At 35.5% G+C, this 17,915-nt stretch overlaps 1 protein-coding gene across 1 annotated transcript; it reads right to left on the bottom strand.

The window, feature by feature from the left end:
- Window positions 1–2,082: 2,082 nt before the first annotated feature.
- LOC140990050 (uncharacterized) lies at window positions 2,083–2,916 on the bottom strand. The gene has a single exon (XM_073459636.1). It carries the CDS (start codon window positions 2,914–2,916, stop codon window positions 2,083–2,085), a length of 834 nt encoding a protein of 277 aa, XP_073315737.1.
- Between the last annotated feature and the right edge of the window lie 14,999 nt (window positions 2,917–17,915).

The following is a 17,915-nucleotide window of genomic DNA, read 5'->3' as shown; positions in this document are numbered from 1 at the left end:
GGACTTATGCAGTCTGCACACTTGATTCCCTGGTTCATTCGGAACCATTAAACCGGTGGGAACTTCCATATACACTTCTTCCTCTAGGTCCCCATTAAGAAATGCATTCTTAATGTCCAATTGCTGCAATTTCCAATCGAGATTCGCTGCTAAGGAGAGGAGGATCCGGACAGTACTGAGTTTCGCAACCAGCGCAAATGTCTCTTCATAATCGATCCCATAAGACTGAGTAAACCCATGAGCCACTAATCGAGCTTTCAATCTCTCAACACTCCCATCAGCGTTAAACTTCACCGTAAAAATCCGTTTACAGCTCACCGCTCTTTTACCAGGTGGCAATTCGGTAATCGACCACGTACCATTCCTTTCTAGTGACGTGAGTTCGGATTTCACTGCTTCAGCCCAACCTGGATGCAGAAGTGCTTCCTGTATGGTATTCGGAATGTAGATATTATCCAGCTTCGTGACATATGTTCGGTAGGACTGGGAGAGACATCCGTAGGAGACCCACCTATCAATCGGATGGTTAGTGCATGTACGAGTACCTTTCCGTAGAGCTATAGGCAAGTCTTCCAGATTCTGATTCTGAGGGGCTGGAGTCGGAGTGCTTAGTGTAGTTGTCTCCGAAATTGGGATCGGTGTAGTGGTATCTTCAGCGGCAAGTGTAGGATGTGCTGGAGCTTCACACTCCCCATGAAGGACAGTTTTGGGATAATATGGAGTATCCTCAAAAAAGTTAACATCCATAGTTGTGAATGTTTTTCGAGAGACGCCCAGTAACATTTGTATCCTTTTTTGTTAGAGGAGTACCAGATGAATACACACTTGGTAGCCCGAGGATCAAGCTAACTACGGGAATGAGGGTAGATGTGAACGAAAGCGGTGCAACCAAATATTTTTGGTGCGAGATGAGACGATAATGTATTAATATGTGGGAAACTGGACGATAGGGTTTGAAAAAGGGTGACATACCGCAAGACCCGAGACGGGAGACGATTGATAAGATAGGCAGCGGTTAAAACAGCTTCTCCCCACATGTATTTGGGCACATTCATGGAGAATAAGAGAGAACGTGCGACCTCTAAAAGGTGACGGTTTTTTCTTTCGGCAATCCCGTTTTGTTGCGGTGTGACAACACAAGAGCTGATTTGGACAATGCCATGCTTGGTGAAATAGGATCCTAAGGTGGTGTTGAAATAGTCACGGGCATTATCAGACTTGAGAACCCGAATACGGGTATTGAATTGTGTTTGGATCATAGTGTTAAAGGCTGGAAATATATGGGCGAGATCAGATTTGTCCTTCATAAGAAAGACCCATGTAAGGTGGGTATGATCGTCGATGAAGGTGACGAACCACCGGGCTCCATTTATATTGGGTATCCGAGATGCGCCCCAAATGTCACTGTGGATGAGTGAAAATGGTTGAGAAGGTTTGTATGGGATAGGATTATATGAGACCCGAGTGTGTTTTGCAAGTTGACAGATATCACGATGAAAAAACCTCGACTTTTTATTAACGAATAAATTCAGATGCAATTTTTCAAGATAAAAGAAACTTGGATGACCTAACTGAAAGTGTAAGCGCATAACATCACTTCCAGACTCTATATGAAAACCAAAACTAGAATTTGAACAGGAATGAGTGCGAGACTCGAGGCTGTATAGACTTGTATTGAGGAGATAGAGGCCTGAGCACATCCTAGCACTGCCAATCGTCTTCATCGATCCCAACTCCCGGAAAAAACACACATTATTGGAAAAATTAGCCGAGCAATGTTCATCGGTTGTCAATTTACTAATGGACAATAAATTGCAATCCAAAGAAGGAACATGCAACACATATTTAAGAGTAAGGTCGGAGGAAATCTGTACGGAACCGAAACCAGCAATCCAGGTCTTGGTACCATCCGCGATCCGAACATGGAGAGAGTCAATATTGGGTTGGTATGTTGTAAAGAGATTCCGGTTGCCGGTAATATGGTCGGAGGCACCCGAGTCGACAATCCAAGAGCACGGGAACTGCTGAGCGGAAATTAGAGCAAGAACTTCTGTACCTTGGGTAGCGTGAAGGCTGGTGGATTTAGATCCAATAGCATTTTGCGCTAAGGTTGCAGACATGATTTGTTGGCTGTGACTTACGCCTCTCTTGTTGAGTTGCTCTAGTAGTAGCACCGAGTGAAGACCCGAGGAGGGCACAACCATCAACCGAGGTAGGAGGTGGGCCCATCATGACCTTCTTGCGGCTTTCTTCGCGGCGAATCTCAGCAAAAGCTTCTCGAAGACCCAAGAATGGCTTGACACTCATTACTCTGCCTCGAACATCATCTAGTTCTTTGTTGAGACCGAGTAGAAACTTGAAGGTGCGCTTTTGCTCCACAATCTTGCGATAGCGCAGACCATCTTCCATACACTTCCAAGCATGGGTTTCAAAAACATCAAGTTGCTGCCATTGTTTGGTGAGGGCATTATAGTACTGGGTGACACTGAGTTTTCCCTGCCGGAGGTCGTGAAGGGCTGATTCAATAGCCGACAGTTCCGAGGTGTTATTGGAACTCGAATACGTCTCACGGACTACCTCCCAAACATCTTTAGCAGTCTCGTAGAGAAGGAAATTCTCACCAACTTCCAAACTCATGGAATTGATGAGCCATGACATGATTAACTGATTCTCCGTGTTCCACTTCTTATAGCCGACATCAGTCTTTGCTGGGGCTTCAATTTCTCCGGTGAGGTATTCTTCTTTGCCGCGTCCACAGAATAACATTCTTACGAATTTGGACCATTGCAAGTAGTTCGGACCTATAAGGCGGTGATGAGTGATAAGGAGAGAGTTATTGGAAGGGTTGGGATTCGGCTCAAGGATATCGGATTTTTCCTCCGAAGAGGTTCTTGTGGCGAGACCGTGTTTTACCATGGTAGCTCTGATAACATGAAGAATTCAGTCCTCAAGGAAAACGTCGAAGCAAATACTGCATGTACAAATTAATCATAAAGATGAGTCTCATTATAATTTAAATTATTTTTTTAACATTAGTTTTATAAGAAATTACTTATCAAAATCAATAACTGGATAAGAATCTTGCTAAACAAAATAGTTCTCCTAACGTAAAAAAATCTCTCAGGATGAAAACTATCAGGAGAACTAATTTGCAAAAATCAAGTTCTCAAGCCAAAGTTTAGATGACTTGGTTTTAGGATTTTTAACTATCTAACTTTCTTTCACCACCAATATTTGAGCGATAACAAGAAAACACAGGAAAATCACTTATCTTCGTTGAAAAAAAGTTCGCATAATCTCCAAGGCCAGAAAAAGTCACGTCTGCCTCAATTTCTTCATTTTTATACGTAGTGGATAAAACTATCAGACATAGAAAGACTCTCAAAAAGCTTGACCTCCCCATCATTAACTACCTAATTTAAAACCTAAGGTTAGTGACACAAGTTAATGACACCAATAAAAAAAAGAACCGGCACGTAGAATTAGAATCTCGAAGGATGAAAATAATAAAGTAAACCTGGATGAAACAGAAGAATGAAGCTAGAGAGTAAATGCACCCACACAGAGGCAGAGAAAGGAGAATGGCAATGCTTAATCAGGTCTTGTAAAATACGTGTTCAACCTCAGATTCTCTGATATCAACAGAAAGGTTGCCAACATAAAGCATGTCAGATTGCTGACAACTCATTTTCAGTCCTCAAGGAAAATGTCGAAGCAAATACTGCATGTACAAATTAATCATAAAGATGAGTCCCATAATAATTTTAGATGTTTTTTTAACATGAGTTTTATAAGAAATTACTTATCAAAATCAATAACTGGATGAGAATCTTGCTAAACAAAATAGTTCTCCTAACGTAAAAAAATCCCTCAGGATGAAAACTATTAGGAGAACTAATTTGCAAAGATCAAGTTCTCACGCCAAAATTTAGATGACTTGATTTTAGGATTTTTAACTATCTAACTTTCTTTTACCACCAATATTTGAGCAATAAAAAGAAGATAGAGGAAAATCACTTATCTTCGTTGAAAGAAAGGTCGCGTAATCTCCATGACCAGAAAAAGTAACGGCTTCCTCAATTTCTTCATTTTTATACGTACTGGATAAAACTATCAGACATAGAAAGACTCTCAAAAAGCTTGATCTCTCCATCATTAACTACAAAATTTTAAACATAAGGTTAGTGACGCAAGTTAATGATACCAATAAAAAAAAAAACCGGCACGTAAAATTAGAATCTCGAAGGATGAAAATGATAAAGTAAACCTGGATGAAACAGAAGAATGAAGCCAGAGAGTAAATGCACCCACATAGAGGCAGAGAAAGAAGAATGGCAATGCTTAACCAGACCTTGTAAAATACGTCTTCAACCTCAGATTCTCTGATATGAACAGAAAGGTTGCCAACATAAATCATGTCAGATTGCTGACCACTCATTTTCAGTCCTCAAGAAAAATGTCGAAGCAAATACTGCATGTACAAATTAATCATAAAGATGAGTCCCATAATAATTTTATATGTTTTTTTAACATGAGTTTTATAAGAAATTACTTATCAGAATCAATAACTGGATGAGATTCTTGCTAAAGAAAATAGTTCTGCTAACGTAAAAAAATCCCTCGGGATGAAAACTATTAGGAGAACTAATTTGCAAAGATCAAGTTCTCACGCCAAAATTTAGATGACTTGATTTTAGGATTTTTAACTATCTAACTTTCTTTCACCACCAATATTTGAGTGATAAAAAGAAGATAGAGGAAAATCACTTATCTTCGTTGAAAGAAAGTTCGCGTAATCTCCAAGGCCAGAAAAAGTCACGTCTGCCTCAATTTCATCATTTTTATACGTAGTGGATAAAACTATCAGACATAGAAAAGCTCTCAAAAAGCTTGATCTCCCCATCATTAATAACAAAATTTTAATCATAACGTTAGTGACGCAAGTTAATGATACCAATAAAAAAAAGAACCGGCACGTAAAATTAGAATCTCGGAGGATGAAAATGATAAAGTAAACCTGGATGAAACAGAAGAATGAAGCCAGACAGTAATTGCACCCACACAGAGGCAGAGAAAGGAGAATTGCAATGCTTAATCAGGCTTTTTAAAATACGTCTTCAGCCTCCGATTCTCTGATATCAATAGAAAGGTTGCCAACATAAATCATGCCATATTGCTGACCACTCATTTTCAGTCATCAAGGAAAACGTCGAAGAAAATACTGCATGTACAAATTAATCACAAAGATGAGTCACATAATAATTTAAAATGTTTTTTTAACATGAGTTTTATAAAAAAATTACTTATCAAAATCAATAACTGGATGAGAATCTTGCTAAACAAAATAGTTCTCCTAACGTAAAAAAATCCCTCGGGATGAAAACTATTAGGAGAACTAATTTGCAAAAATCAAGTTCTCAAGCCAAAGTTTAGATGACTTGGTTTTAGGATTTTTAACTATCTAACTTTCTTTCACCACCAATATTCAAATGATAAAAAGAAGACACAAGAAAATCACTTATCTTCGTTGAAAAAAAGTTCGAATAATCTCCAACGCCAGAAAAAGTCACGTCTGCCTCAATTTCTTCATTTTCATACGTACTGGATAAAACTATCAGACATAGAAAGACTCTCAAAAAGCTTGATCTCCCCATCATTAACTACAAAATTTTAATCATAAGGTTAGTGACGCAAGTTAATGATACCAATAAAAAAAAGAACCGGCGTGTAAAATTAGAATCTCGAAGGATGAAAATGATAAAGTAAACCTGGATGAAACAGAAGAATGAAGCCAGAGAGTAAATGCACCCACACAGAGACATAGAAAAGAGAATTGCAATGCTTAATCAGGCCTTGTAAAATACGTCTTCAACCTCAGATTCTCTGATATCAACAGAAAGGTTGCCAACAAAAATCATGTCGGATTGCTGACCACTCATTTTCAGTCCTCAAGGAAAATGTCGAAGCAAATACTGCATGTACAAATTAATCATAAAGATGAGTCCCATAATAATTTTAGATGTTTTTTAAACATGAGTTTTATAAGAAATTACTTTTCAAAATCAATAACTGGATGAGAATCTTGCTAAACAAAATAGTTCTCCTAACGTAAAAAAATCCCTCGGGATGAAAACTATTAGGAGAACTAATTTGCAAAGATCAAGTTCTCACGCCAAAGTTTAGATGACTTGGTTTTAGGATTTTTAACTATCTAACTTTCTTTCACAACCAATATTCGAGCGATAAAAAGAAGACAAGGAAAAATCACTTAACTTCGTTGAAAGAAAGGTCGCGTAATCTCCAAGACCAGAAAAATTAACGTCTGCCTCAATTTCTTCATTTTTATACGTAGTGGACAAAACTATCAGACATAGAAAAGCTCTCAAAAAGCTTGATCTTTCCATCATTAACTACAAAATTTTAAACATGACGTTAGTGACGCAAGTTAATGATACCAATAAAAAAAAGAACCGGCACGTAAAATTAGAATCTCGGAGGATGAAAATGATAAAGTAAACCTGGATGAAACAGAAGAATGAAGCCAGAGAGTAACTGCACCCACACAGAGGCAGAGAAAGGAGAATCGCAATGCTTAATCAGGCCTTGTAACATACGTCTTCAACCTCCGATTCTCTGATATCAACAGAAAGGTTGCCAACATAAATGATGTCAGATTGCTGACCACTCATTTTCAGTCCTCAAGAAAATGTCGAAGCATATACTGCATGTACAAATTAATCATAAAGATGAGTCCCATAATAATTTTAGATGTTTTTTTAACATGAGTTTTATAAGAAATTACTTATCAAAATCAATAACTGGATGAGAATCTTGCTAAACAAAATAGTTCTCCTAGCGTAAAAAAATCACTCGGGATGAAAACTATTAGGAGAACTAATTTGCAAAAATCAAGTTCTCACGCCAAAGTTTAGATGACTTGGTTTTATGGTTTTTAACTATCTAACTTTCTTTCACCTCCAATATTTGAGCGATAAAAAGAAGTCACAAGAAAATCACTTATCTTCGTTGAAAGAAAGTTCGCATAATCTCCAACGCCAGAAAAATTCCCGTCTGCCTCAATTTCTTCATTTTCATACGTACTGGATAAAACTATCAGACATAGAAAGACTCTCAAAAAGCTTGATCTCCCCATCATTAACTACAAAATTTTAAACATAAGGTTAGTGACGCAAGTTAATGATACCAATAAAAAAAAGAACCGGCACGTAAAATTAGAATCTCGAAGAATGAAAATGATAAAGTAAACCTGGATGAAACAGAAGAATGAAGCCAGAGAGTAAATGCACCCACACATAGGCACAGAAAGGAGAATTGCAATGTTTAATCAGGCCTTGTAAAATACGTCTTCAACCTCAGATTCTCTGATATCAACAGAAAGGTTGCCAACATAAATCATGTCAGATTGCTGACCACTCATTTTCAGTCCTGAAAGGAAAATGTCGAAGCATAAACTGCATGCACAAATTAATCATAAAGATGAGTCCCATAATAATTTTAGATGTTTTTTTAACATGAGTATTATAAGAAATTACTTATCAAAATCAATAACTGGATGAGAATCTTGCTAAACAAAATAGTTCTTCTAACGTAAAAAATCCCTCGGGATGAAAACTATTAGGGGAACTAATTTGCATAAATCAAGTTCTCACGCCAAAGTTTAGATGACTTGGTTTTAGGATTTTTAACTATCTAACTTTCATTCACCACCAATATTTGAGCGATAAAAAGAAGATAGAGGACAATCACTTATCTTCGTTGAAAGAAAGGTCGCGTAATCTCCAAGACCAGAAAAAGTAACGGCTGCCTCAATTTCTTCATTTTTATACGTAGTGGATAAAACTATCAGACATAATCATTAACTACAGAATTTAAAACATAAGGTTAGTGACGCAAGTTAATGATACCAATAAAAAAAGAACCGACACGTAAAATTAGAATCTCGGAGGATGAAAATGATAAGGTAAACCTGGATGAAACAGAAGAATGAAGCCAGAGAGTAAATGCACCCACACAGAGGCAGAGAAAGGAGAATTGCAATGCTTAATCTGGCTTTTTAAAATACGTCTTCAACCTTCGATTCTCTGATATCAACAGAAAGGTCGCCAACATAAATCATGCGAGATTGCTGACCACTCATTTTCAGTCCTCAAGGAAAACGTCGAAGCAAATACTGCATGTACAAATTAATTATAAAGATGAGTCTCATAATAATTTTCGATGTTTTTTTAACATGAGTTCTATAAGAAATTACTTATCAAAATCAATAACTGGATGAGAATCTTGCTAAACAAAATAGTTCTGCTAACGTAAAAAAATCCCTCGGGATGAAAACTATTAGGAGAACTAATTTGCAAAGATCAAGTTCTCACGCCAAAATTTAGATGACTTGATTTTAGGATTTTTAACTATCTAACTTTCTTTCACCACCAATATTTGAGGGATAAAAAGAAGATAGAGGAAAATCACTTATCTTCGTTGGAAGAAAGGTCGCATAATCTCCAAGGCCAGAAAAAGTCACGTCTGCCTCAATTTCTTCATTTTCATACGTACTGGATAAAACTATCAGACATAGAAAGGCTCTCAAAAGCTAGATCTCCCCATCATTAACTTCAGAATTTTAAACATAAGGTTAGTGACGCAAGTTAATGATACCAATTAAAAAAAAAGAACCGGCACGTAAAATTAGAATCTCGAAGGATGAAAATGATAAAGTAAACTTGGATGAAACAGAAGAATGAAGCCAGAGAGTAAATGCACCCACACAGAGGCAGAGAAAGGAGAATTGCAATGCTTAATCAGGCCTTGTAAAATACGTTTTCAACCTCAGATTCTCTGATATCAACAGAAAGGTCGCCAACATAAATCATGTCAGATTGCTGACCACTCATTTTCAGTCCTCAAGGAAAATGTCGAAGCATATACTGCATGTACAAATTAATCATAAAGATGAGTCCCATAATAATTTTAGATGTTTTTTTAACATGAGTTTTATAAGAAATCACTTATCAAAATCAATAACTGGATGAGAATCTTGCTAAACAAAATAGTTCTCCTAGCGTAAAAAAATCCCTCGGGATGAAAACTATTAGGAGAACTAATTTGCAAAAATCAAGTTATCACGCCAAAGTTTAGATGACTTGGTTTTATGGTTTTTAACTATCTAACTTTCTTTCACGACCAATATTTGAGCGATAAAAAGAAGATAGAGGAAAATCACTTATCTTCGTTGAAAGAAAGGTCGCGTAATCTCCAAGACCAGAAAAAGTAACGGCTGCCTCAATTTCTTCATTTTTATACGTAGTGGATAAAACTATCAGACATAGAAAAGCTCTCAAAAAGCTTGATCTCCCCATCATTAACTGCAGACTTTAAAACATAACGTTAGTGACGCAAGTTAATGATACCAATAAAAAAAGAACTGGCACGTAAAATTAGAATCTCGGAGGATGAAAATGATAAGGTAAACCTGGATGAAACAGAAGAATGAAGCCAGAGAGTAATTGCACCCACACAAAGGCAGAGAAAGGAGAATTGCAATGCTTAATCTGGCTTTTTAAAATACGTCTTCAACCTTCGATTCTCTGATATCAACAGAAAGGTTGCCAACATAAATCATGCGAGATTGCTGACCTCTCATTTTCAGTCCTCAATAAAAACGTCGAAACAAATACTGCATGTACAAATTAATCATAAAGATGAGTCCCATAATAATTTTAGATGTTTTTTTAACATGAGTTTTATAAGAAATTACTTATCAAAATCAATAACTGGATGAGAATCTTGCTAAACAAAATAGTTCTCCTAACGTAAAAAAATCCCTCGGGATGAAAACTATTAGGAGAACTAATTTGCAAAGATCAAGTTCTCACGCCAAAGTTTAGATGACTTGGTTTTAGGATTTTAACTATCTAACTTTCTTTCACCACCAATATTCAAGCGATAAAAAGAAGATACAGGAAAATCACTTATCTTCGTTGAAAGAAATGTAGCATAATCTCCAAGGCCAGAAAAAGTTATGTCTGCCTCAATTTCATCATTTTTATACGTAGTGGATAAAACTATCAGACATAGAAAGACTCTCAAAAAGCTTGATCTTTCCATCATTAACTACAAAATTTTAAACATAACGTTAGTGACGCAAGTTAATGATACCAATAAAAAAAAGAACCGGCACGTAAAATTAGAATCTCGGAGGATGAAAATGATAAAATAAACCTGGATGAAACAGAAGAATGAAGCCAGAGAGTAACTGCACCCACACAGAGGCAGAGAAAGGAGAATCGCAATGCTTAATCAGGCCTTGTAAAATACGTCTTCAACCTCCGATTCTCTGATATCAACAGAAAAGTTGCCAACATAAATCATGTCAGATTGCTGACCACTCATTTTCAGTCCTCAAGGAAAATGTCGAAGCATATACTGCATGTACAAATTAATCATAAAGATGAGTCCCATAATAATTTTAGATGTTTTTTTAACATGAGTTTTATAAGAAATTACTTATCAAAATCAATAACTGGATGAGAATCTTGCTAAACAAAATAGTTCTCCTAGCGTAAAAAAATCCCTCGGGATGAAAACTATTAGGATAACTAATTTGCAAAGATCAAGTTCTCACGCCAAAGTTTAGATGACTTGGTTTTAGGATTTTTAACTATCTAACTTTCTTTCACCACCCATATTCAAGCGATAAAAAGAAGATACAGGAAAATCACTTATCTTCGTTGAAAGAAATGTAGCATAATCTCCAACGCCAGAAAAAGTCCCGTCTGCCCCAATCTCTTCATTTTCATACGTACTGCATAAAACTATCATACATAGAAAGACTCTCAAAAAGCTAGATCTCCCCATCATTAACTACAAAATTTTAAACATAAGGTTAGTGACGCAAGTTAATGATACAAATAAAAAAAAACCGGCACGTAAAATTAGAATCTCGGAGGATGAAAATGATAAAGTAAACCTGGATGAAACAGAAGAATGAAGCCAGAGAGTAACTGCACCCACACAGAGGCAGAGAAAGAAGAATCGCAATGCTTAATCAGGCCTTGTAAAATACGTCTTCAACCTCCGATTCTCTGATATCAACAGAAAGGTTGCCAACATAAATCATGTCAGATTGCTGACCACTCATTTTCAGTCCTCAAGGAAAATGTCGAAGCATATACTGCATGTACAAATTAATCATAAAGATGAGTCCCATAATAATTTTAGATGTTTTTTTAACATGAGTTTTATAAGAAATTAATTTTCAAAATCAATAACTGGATGAGAATCTTTCTAAACAAAATAGTTCGCCTAACGTAAAAAAATCCCTCGGGATGAAAACTATTAGGAGAACTAATTTGCAAAAATCAAGTTCTCACGCCAAAGTTTAGATGACTTGGTTTTAGGATTTTTAACTATCTAACTTTCTTTCACCACCCATATTCAAGCGATAAAAAGAAGATACAGGAAAATCACTTATCTTCGTTGAAAGAAATGTAGCATAATCTCCAAGGCCAGAAAAAGTTAGGTCTGCCTCAATTTCATCATTTTTATACATAGTGGATAAAACTATCAGACATAGAAAAGCTCTCAAAAAGCTCGATCTTTCCATCATTAACTACAAAATTTTAAACATAACGTTAGTGACGCAAGTTAATGATACCAATAAAAAAAAGAACCGGCACGTAAAATTAGAATCTCGAAGGATGAAAATGATAAAGTAAACCTGGATGAAACAGAAGAATGAAGCCAGAGAATAAATGCACCCACACAGAGGCAGAGAAAGGAGAATTGCAATGCTTAATCAGGCCTTGTAAAATACGTCTTCAACCTCCGATTCTGTGATATCAAAAGAAAGGTTTCCAACATAAATTATGTCAGATTGATGACCACTCATTTTCAGTCCTCAAGGAAAACGTCGAAGCAAATACTGCAAGTACAAATTAATCACAAAGATGAGTCTCATAATAATTTAAAATGTTTTTTTAACATGAGTTTTATAAGAAATTAATTTTCAAAATCAATAACTGGATGAGAATCTTTCTAAACAAAATAGTTCTCCTAACGTAAAAAAATCCCTCGGGATGAAAACTATTAGGAGAAGTAATTTGCAAAAATCAAGTTCTCACGTCAAAGTTTAGATGACTTGGTTTTAGGATTATTAACTATCTAATTTTCTTTCACCACCAATATTCAAGCGATAAAAAGAAGACACAGGAAAATCACTTATCTTCGTCGAAAGAAAGGTCGCATAATCTCCGAGGCCAGAAAAAATCACGTCTGCCTCAATTTCTTCATTTTCATACGTACTGGATAAAACTATCACATATAGAAAGACTCTCAAAAAGCTTGATCTCCCCATCGTTAACTACAAAATTTTAAACATAAAGTTAGTGACGCAAGTTAATGATACCAATAAAAGAAAGAACCGGCACGTAAAATTAGAATCTCGGAGGATGAAAATGATAAAGTAAACCTGGATGAAACAGAAGAATGAAGCCAGAGAATAAATGCACCCACACAGAGGCAGAGAAAGGAGAATTGCAATGCTTAATCAGGCCTTTTAAAATACGTCTTCAACCTCCGATTCTCTGATATCAACAGAAAGGTTGCCAACATAAATCATGTCAGATTGCTACCACTCATTTTCAGTCCTCAAGGAAAACGTCGAAGCAAATACTGCAAATACAAATTAATCACAAAGATGAGTCTCATAATAATTTAAAATGTTTTTTTCACATGAGTTTTATAAAAAATTACTTATCAAAATCAATAACTGGATGAGAATCTTGCTAAACAAAATAGTTCTCCTAACGTAAAAAAATCCCTCGGGATGAAAACTATTAGGAGAACTAATTTGCAAAAATCAAGTTCTCACGCCAAAGTTTAGATGACTCGGTTTTAGGATTATTAACTATCTAACTTTCTTTCACCACCAATATTCAAGCGATAAAAAGAAGACACAGGAAAATCACTTATCTTCGCCGAAAGAAAGGTCGCATAATCTCCAAGGCCAGAAAAAGTCACATCTGCCTCAATTTCTTCATTTTCATACGTACTGGATAAAACTATCAAACATAGAAAGACTCTCAAAAAGCTCGATCTCCTCATCGTTAACTACAAAATTTTAAACATAAGGTTAGTGACGCAAGTTAATGATATCAATAAAAAAAAGAACCGGCACGTAAAATTAGAATCTCGAAGTATGTAAATGATAAAGTAAACCTGGATGAAACAGAAGAACGAAACCAGAGAGTAAATGCACCCACACAGAGGCAGAGAAAGGAGAATTGCAATGCTTAATCAGGCCTTTTAAAATACGTCTTCAACCTCCGATTCTCTGATATCAACAGAAAGGTTGCCAACATAAATCATGCCATATTGCTGACCACTCATTTTCAGTCATCAAGGAAAACGTCGAAGCAAATACTGCATGAACAAATTAATCACAAGATGAGTCGCATAATAATTTAAAATGTTTTTTTAACATGAGTTTTATAAGAAATTAATTTTCAAAATCAATAACTGGATGAGAATCTTGTTAAACAAAACAGTTCTCCTAACGTAAAAAAATCCCTCGGGATGAAAACTATTAGGAGAACTAATTTGCAAAAATCAAATTCTCACGCCAAAGTTTAGATGACTCGGTTTTAGGATTTTTAACTATCTAACTTTCTTTCATCACCAATATTCAAGAGATAAAAAGAAAATACAGGAAAATCACTTATCTTCGTGGAAAGAAATGTAGCATAATCTCCAAGGCCAGAAAAAGTTACGTCTGCCTCAATTTCATCATTTTTATACGTAGTGGATAAAACTATCAGACATAGAAAAGCTCTCAAAAAGCTTGATCTCCCCATCGTTAACTACAAAATTTTAAACATAAGCTTAGTGACGCAAGTTAATGATACCAATAAAAAAAAGAACCGGCGCGTAAAATTAGAATCTCGGAGGATGAAAATGATAAAGTAAACCTGGATGAAACAGAAGAATGAAGCCAGAGAGTAAATGCACCCACACAGAGGCAGAGAAAGGAGAATTGCAATGCTTAATCAGGCATTGTAAAATACGTCTTCAACCTCCGATTCTTTGATATCAACAGAAAGGTTTCCAACATAAATCATGCCATATTGCTGACCACTCATTTTCAGTACTCAAGGAAAACGTCGAAGCAAATACTGCATGTACAAATTAATCACAAAGATGAGTCCCATAATAATTTTAGATGTTTTTTTAACATGAGTTTTATAAGAAATTACTTATCAAAATCAATAACTGGATGAGAATCTTGCTAAACAAAATAGTTCTCCTAACGTAAAAAAATCCCTCGGGATGAAAACTATTAGGAGAACTAATTTGCAAAGATCAAGTTCTCACGCCAAAGTTTAGATGACTTGGTTTTAGGATTTTTAACTATCTAACTTTCTTTCACAACCAATATTCGAGCGATAAAAAGAAGACACGGAAAAATCACTTAACTTCGTTGAAAGAAAGGTCGCGTAATCTCCAAGACTAGAAAAAGTAACGTCTGCCTCAATTTCTTCATTTTTATACGTAGTCGATAAAACTATCAGACATAGAAAAGCTTTCAAAAAGTTTGATATTTCCATCATTAACTACAAAATTTTAAAATAACGTTAGTGACGCAAGTTAATGATACCAATAAAAAAAAGAACCGGCACGTAAAATTAGAATCTCGGAGGATGAAAATGATAAAGTAAACCTGGATGAAACAGAAGAACGAAGCCAGACAGTAAATGCACCCACACAGAGGCAGAGAAAGGAGAATCGCAATGCTTAATCAGGCCTTGTAAAATACGTCTTCAACCTCCGATTCTCTGATATCAACAGAAAGGTTGCCAACATAAATCATGTCGGATTGCTGACCACTCATTTTCAGTCCTCAAGGAAAATGTCGAAGCATATACTGCATGTACAAATTAATCATAAAGATGAGTCCCATAATAATTTTAGATGTTTTTTTAACATGAGTTTTATAAGAAATTACTTATCAAAATCAATAACTGGATGAGAATTTTGCTAAACAAAATAGTTCTCCTAACGTAAAAAAATCCCTCGGGATGAAAACTATTAGGAGAACTAATTTGCAAAAATCAAGTTCTCACGCCAAAGTTTAGATGACTTGGTTTTAGGATTTTTAACTATCTAACTTTCTTTCACCACCAATATTCAAGCGATAAAAAGAAGATACAGGAAAATCACTTATCTTCGTTGAAAGAAATGTAGCATAATCTCAAAGGCCAGAAAAAGTTACGTCTGCCTCAATTTCATCATTTTTATACGTAGTGGATAAAACTATCACACATAGAAAGGCTCTCAAAAAGCTCGATCTTTCCATCATTAACTACAAAATTTTAAACATAACCTTAGTGACGCAAGTTAATGATACCAATAAAAAAAAGAACCGGCGCGTAAAATTAGAATCTCGGAGGATGAAAATGATAAAGTAAACCTGGATGAAACAGAAGAATGAAGCCAGAGAGTAAATGCACCCACACAGAGGCAGAGAAAGGAGAATTGCAATGCTTAATCAGGCATTGTAAAATACGTCTTCAACCTCCGATTCTTTGATATCAACAGAAAGGTTTCCAACATAAATCATGCCATATTGTTGACCACTCATTTTCAGTACTCAAGGAAAACGTCGAAGCAAATACTGCATGTACAAATTAATCACAAAGATGAGTCCCATAATAATTTTAGATGTTTTTTTAACATGAGTTTTATAAGAAATTATTTATCAAAATCAATAACTGGATGAGAATCTTGCTAAACAAAATAGTTCTCCTAACGTAAAAAAATCCCTCGGGATGAAAACTATTAGGAGAACTAATTTGCAAAGATCAAGTTCTCACGCCAAAGTTTAGATGACTTGGTTTTAGGATTTTTAACTATCTAACTTTCTTTCACAACCAATATTCGAGCGATAAAAAGAAGACACGGAAAAATCACTTAACTTCGTCGAAAGAAAGGTCGCATAATCTCCAAGGCCAGAAAAAGTTACGTCTGCCTCAATTTCTTCATTTTCATACGTACTGGATAAAACTATCAAACATAGAAAGACTCTCAAAAAGCTTGATCTCCCCATCGTTAACTACAAAATTTTAAACATAACGTTAGTGACGCAAGTTAATGATACCAATAAAAAAAAGAACCGGCACGTCAAATTAGAATCTCGGATGATGAAAATGATAAAGTAAACCTGGATGAAACAGAAGAATGAAGCCAGAGAGTAACTGCACCCACACAGAGGCAGAGAAAGGAGAATCGCAATGCTTAATCAGGCCTTGTAAAATACGTTTTCAACCTCCGATTCTCTGATATCAACAGAAAGGTTGCCAACATAAATCATGTCAGATTGCTGATCACTCATTTTCAGTCCTCAAGGAAAATGTCGAAGCATATACTGCATGTACAAATTAATCATAAAGATGAGTCCCATAATAATTTTAAATGTTTTTTTAACATGAGTTTTATAAAAAAAATTACTTATCAAAATCAATAACTAGATGAGAATCTTGCTAAACAAAATAGTTCTCCTAACGTAAAAAAATCCATCGGGATGAAAACTATTAGGAGAACTAATTTGCAAAAATCAAGTTCTCACGCCAAATATTTAGATGACTTGGTTTTAGGATTTTTAACTATCTAACTTTCTTTCACAACCAATATTCAAGCGATAAAAAGAAGATACAGGAAAATCACTTATCTTCATTGAAAGAAATGTAGCATAATCTCCAAGGCCAGAAAAAGTTACGTCTGCCTCAATTTCATCATTTTTATACGTAGTGGATAAAACTATCAGACATAGAAAAGCTCGATCTTTCCATCATAAACTACAAAATTTTAAACATAACGTTAGTGACGCAAGTTAATGATACCAATAAAAACAAGAACCGGCACGTAAAATTAGAATCTCGGATGATGAAAATGATAACGTAAACCTGGATGAAACATAAGAACGAAGCCAGAGAGTAAATGCACCCACACAGAGGCAGAGAAAGGAGAATTGCAATGCTTAATCAGGCCTTTTAAAATACGTCTTCAACCTCCGATTCTCTAATATCAACAGAAAGGTTGCCAACATAAATCATGCCATATTGCTGACCACTCATTTTCAGTACTCAAGGAAAACGTCGAAGCAAATACTGCATGTACAAATTAATCACAAAGATGAGTCTCATAATAATTTAAAATGTTTTTTTAACATGAGTTTTATAAAAAATTATTTATCAAAATCAATAACTGGATGAGAATCTTGCTAAACAAAATAGTTCTCCTAACGTAAAAAAATCCATCGGGATGAAAACTATTAGGAGAACTAATTTGCAAAAATCAAGTTCTCACGCCAAAGTTTAGATGACTTGGTTTTAGGATTATTAACTATCTAACTTGCTTTCACCACCAATATTCAAGCGATAAAAAGAAGACACAGGAAAATCACTTATCTTCGTCGAAAGAAAGGTCGCAGAATCTCCAACGCCAGAAAAAGTCACGTCTGCCTCACTTTCTTCATTTTCATACGTACTGGATAAAACTATCAAACATAGAAAGACTCTCAAAAGCTTGATCTCCCCATCGTTAACTACAAAATTTTAAACATAAGGTTAGTGACGCAAGTTAATGATACCAATAAAAAAAAGAATCGGCACGTAAAATTATAATCTCGAAGGATGAAAATGATAAAGTAAACCTGGATGAAACAGAAGAATGAAGCCAGAGAGTAAATGCACCCACACAGAGGCAGAGAAAGGAGAATTGCAATGCTTAATCAGGCCTTGTAAAATACGTCTTCAACATCCGATTCTCTGATATCAACATAAAGGTTGCCAACATAAATCATGCCAGATTGTTGACCACTCATTTTCAGTCCTCAAGGAAAATGT

This window comes from Primulina huaijiensis, chromosome 12, assembly GCF_012295235.1.
Source record: "Primulina huaijiensis isolate GDHJ02 chromosome 12, ASM1229523v2, whole genome shotgun sequence".
NCBI classification, from domain to species: domain Eukaryota; kingdom Viridiplantae; phylum Streptophyta; class Magnoliopsida; order Lamiales; family Gesneriaceae; genus Primulina; species Primulina huaijiensis.
This window is presented reverse-complemented; position numbering and strand designations above follow the sequence as displayed.

Excerpts from the sequence above, each read along its gene's own strand:
- LOC140990050 (XM_073459636.1), bottom strand. The coding sequence starts at position 2,916 with ATGGTAAAACACGGTCTCGCCACAAGAACCTCTTCGGAGGAAAAATCC.